The sequence below is a fragment of the Prosopis cineraria genome, unplaced genomic scaffold (assembly GCF_029017545.1).
Source record: "Prosopis cineraria cultivar Desert tree isolate PC_DT_omini unplaced genomic scaffold, ASM2901754v1 PC7, whole genome shotgun sequence".
Classification (NCBI taxonomy): domain Eukaryota; kingdom Viridiplantae; phylum Streptophyta; class Magnoliopsida; order Fabales; family Fabaceae; genus Prosopis; species Prosopis cineraria.
In genome coordinates, this window is record NW_026555338.1 from 16,510,332 (window position 1) to 16,513,511 (window position 3,180).

Below are 3,180 nucleotides of genomic sequence, written 5' to 3' on the forward strand. Positions count from 1 at the left end.
GCTAGCTTGTGCCTCCAAGATATTCAAGAATAATGATCATATCTCTAGGAGACTCGGGGCCCATTTAGAATGTGGTGTTATTTACTAACGGTCTATGAAGCGAGTTCGCAATTGACGGTATTTCGACATGCTTGTATAGCTGAGGCTTTCTCTTAAGACTTGGGCTGGCCCTTTTGTTTAGATTGTTGATTGGGCCTGACTCTTCAGTTATTTAGCTCATATGACATTATGGCCTACTCAAATGCCTTGGCAAATGACATTTCATATTTAGCTCAAATAGATATGTACTTGGATTCCATGCAAAATCACATTCTCTTGTGTATGAATGCTCTTTCAACATTTATTTTGCTAGTAGAGAGGATCAAGAGCCTCCAAGAAGCTAACTACAAGGGAACATAAACAATGACTACTAATGAATAGATCATAAACTTTTTATTCAAAAGAAGAAGCTAAGACAAGCCTGCTTGTTCATGGAATACAAGCAATTAATTCATGCATCACACAATATAATATATATATATATATATATTAGTTTAGGAAGGCACAGTTCATTTTCTTGAAGCCAATTTTCTTCCTTTCAAGGTCAAATGAAACCATGAAATTTGCCTGAAGAATGGTCCCAAGGACAGCTTTATCGCCTGGATAAGGTTTAAAACAAAAGCACAGTTTATTACCAATCATAGTAAAAATATTTTCTGCCCTTAACTCCAAAACTCCTCCTGTTAAATGAATTTTAAAACTTGGACTTTGAATTCTCTCCACATTGATATTTTTATAGCAAAGGTTGAAATATCCTCCTGGGTCACTGCTACGTCTGTATAATCGATCCAATTGTCTTGCAACTTGTCCTTCAAGAAATGAGTAAAATCTTTCTGGCAGTCTAGTCACTGTTGTCCCACAATCGATGACTGTATTGGCTATAGTATCACCTGCATTTATTATTATTATTTTTTTAAAAAAATATGAGATCACATGCAAAAGTAAACTTTAACTTTATCACTTTTTTGTGAATCTGATCAACAAAATAACCAACCATATAGATGTGCGAAATGATGAAAAAAATTATTTAAGCAGTGTTCTGACAACTGTTTTGCTGTGATAAACATGTAACTAGTTAACAATCTTGCCATTCGTTGGTAAGAATATACAATAAACATTCTAAGAATTTAATGATACAATAATAATTATGAACTTTCATTATTAATTGAAAAAAATAATTAACACAAAATGAGTCATTTTTATGCATGCCTTACACAAAAAAGATATAATTCAGAATTATAACACAAAAAAGACCAAATAAGTCTATTGGAGTAATAAAAGTAATGAAATTAAATTATATATGAAAAATGTAATGAAATTAAGTTTAAATTATAAATATTACTGGGAAGGATGTGAGTGAAACAATCATGATAAATTAATGATGATCAAAACTAATATAAAAATACTAACATAAATACTGCTCTTATTATTTCTTTTCAAGAAGATATTATTATTATTATTATTATATCTAAATGTTAATTAAACTATTATATCCATTACTAAATCAATTATGGGAAAATATCACTTTTGTTTCTTGAAATTTTCCTAAATTATTAATCAAATCCTTGAACTTTTGTTCATAAGATAACTTAGTCCCTATAGTTTTTAACCTTAGAACAACTCAATCTTTATAGTTTCTCCACTCATATAACTCGATTCTTACAATTCTTTAACTCAATAATGTACAATAACTGAGTTATACTAATTCAAAGTTTAGTTCAAGAATTAAATTGATAATTTAGATAAAATATATGAAGTGAAAGTTAAATTATTCCATCAACTAGAAATAAAAAAAATAAAAGAATGTTGACCAAATTAATGCATGCGTGGGAATAAATTCACAATCATCACCTTCTAAATAAGGAACATATACGTCTCCCACTGTAATTCCCTCCATCAAAATATGATAGTTATCACTTGTCAGGATTTGCGGAATCATTGGAGTATAAATGATACCTGGTCCAGAAATAACAGCAATTTGACCAAACCTCATTTCACTAACTGCATCTTGGCCCATTGGAACCAAACAATATGCAAATTTTCCATCAATGTAGTCATAGATTTGTGAGATCATTGATGCTGGTGCTCTTCCGAGGCCAATAATGCCAGAAGCTATTGTAGAAAAATCACCTGTCGTTTCTCTACTGCATCCAAATATGAACCTAGGAAATCCCACATAGTTACCAGGTGTTGTTTGAAGTCTGAGTAAAGTATGAAACACATCTCCAGCTGATGTTGAACCATCAGAATATTCCATCATATATTTACACTGACAATTATCAGCGTCACATAAGACTTCTGTCACCGATGGATTCACAATCTGTATACATAGTGGGCTTGTGCAGTCCACAGCATGAAGACCCACGTTAAAATCAGTATGCAAGTAGTCCAAGTCACCTTGATTAAAACATCTTATGCAGGGCAAGCATTGTAACCAAGTAAAGTCACTACCTGTTATTGTCACACCACAAATCAACAAGTTCTCGTTAATTTTGTTTTTACGAATAATAAGACATTAGCTTTTCAAATTTGTCTCAACATGCTTCACACATAATATTAATTTGAAGACTATTTTGTATATTGAAGCCTAAAAGACTAACGTGATAACTTAAGAAAATATAAGGAATCAAGTAGATTGTCGAAATTTAAACTTCGCGGGACAAATCAAAAGGTGGGGAAAATGCTAGGGACTGAATGTTTCATATGTTTGAAACGTTTGAAACATTAATTACCTGTGTCGATGACACCATATGTTTCAAACATTGGATTGCCCAAGGAGTACTCCATGATGTATTCTCCATCTTGGCCAACCAGAGTCGGCCGTGGATCATCATCGTTTATGGTGCTAGCTTTATTAGGGAACAAGTAATTCATTCGCTTGTCAGATCGAAGCAAGGCATTATGGATTCTTTGGATGGGAGTTGTTGTGTTATCAAATAGTGGAGATTTTGGAGAATCACGGTGTATGATATTTATTATGAAAGACTCTTCTTTAGCTTTCACACAAATTGAAATGAAGAAGAAGATGATTGTGAAGGAGAGAAGATAAATCTTAGAAGATGTTGTCATTTCAGAGAGTTTTGGAGATATATAGTAGTGAAGAGTTTGATATCCATGTAAAATGTTTGGTTATATATATAT

General features: G+C 32.1%; 1 protein-coding gene across 1 annotated transcript; it reads right to left on the minus strand.

The window, feature by feature from the left end:
- Positions 1 to 348: 348 nt before the first annotated feature.
- On the minus strand, positions 349 to 2,913 carry LOC129316513 (aspartic proteinase CDR1-like). The gene is made up of 4 exons (XM_054960936.1): positions 2,772 to 2,913; positions 1,891 to 2,490; positions 546 to 638; positions 349 to 383 (listed from the first exon to the last, which is right to left on the minus strand). Exons 1-4 carry the CDS (start codon positions 2,911 to 2,913, stop codon positions 349 to 351), a joined length of 870 nt encoding a protein of 289 aa, XP_054816911.1.
- Positions 2,914 to 3,180: the final 267 nt, after the last annotated feature.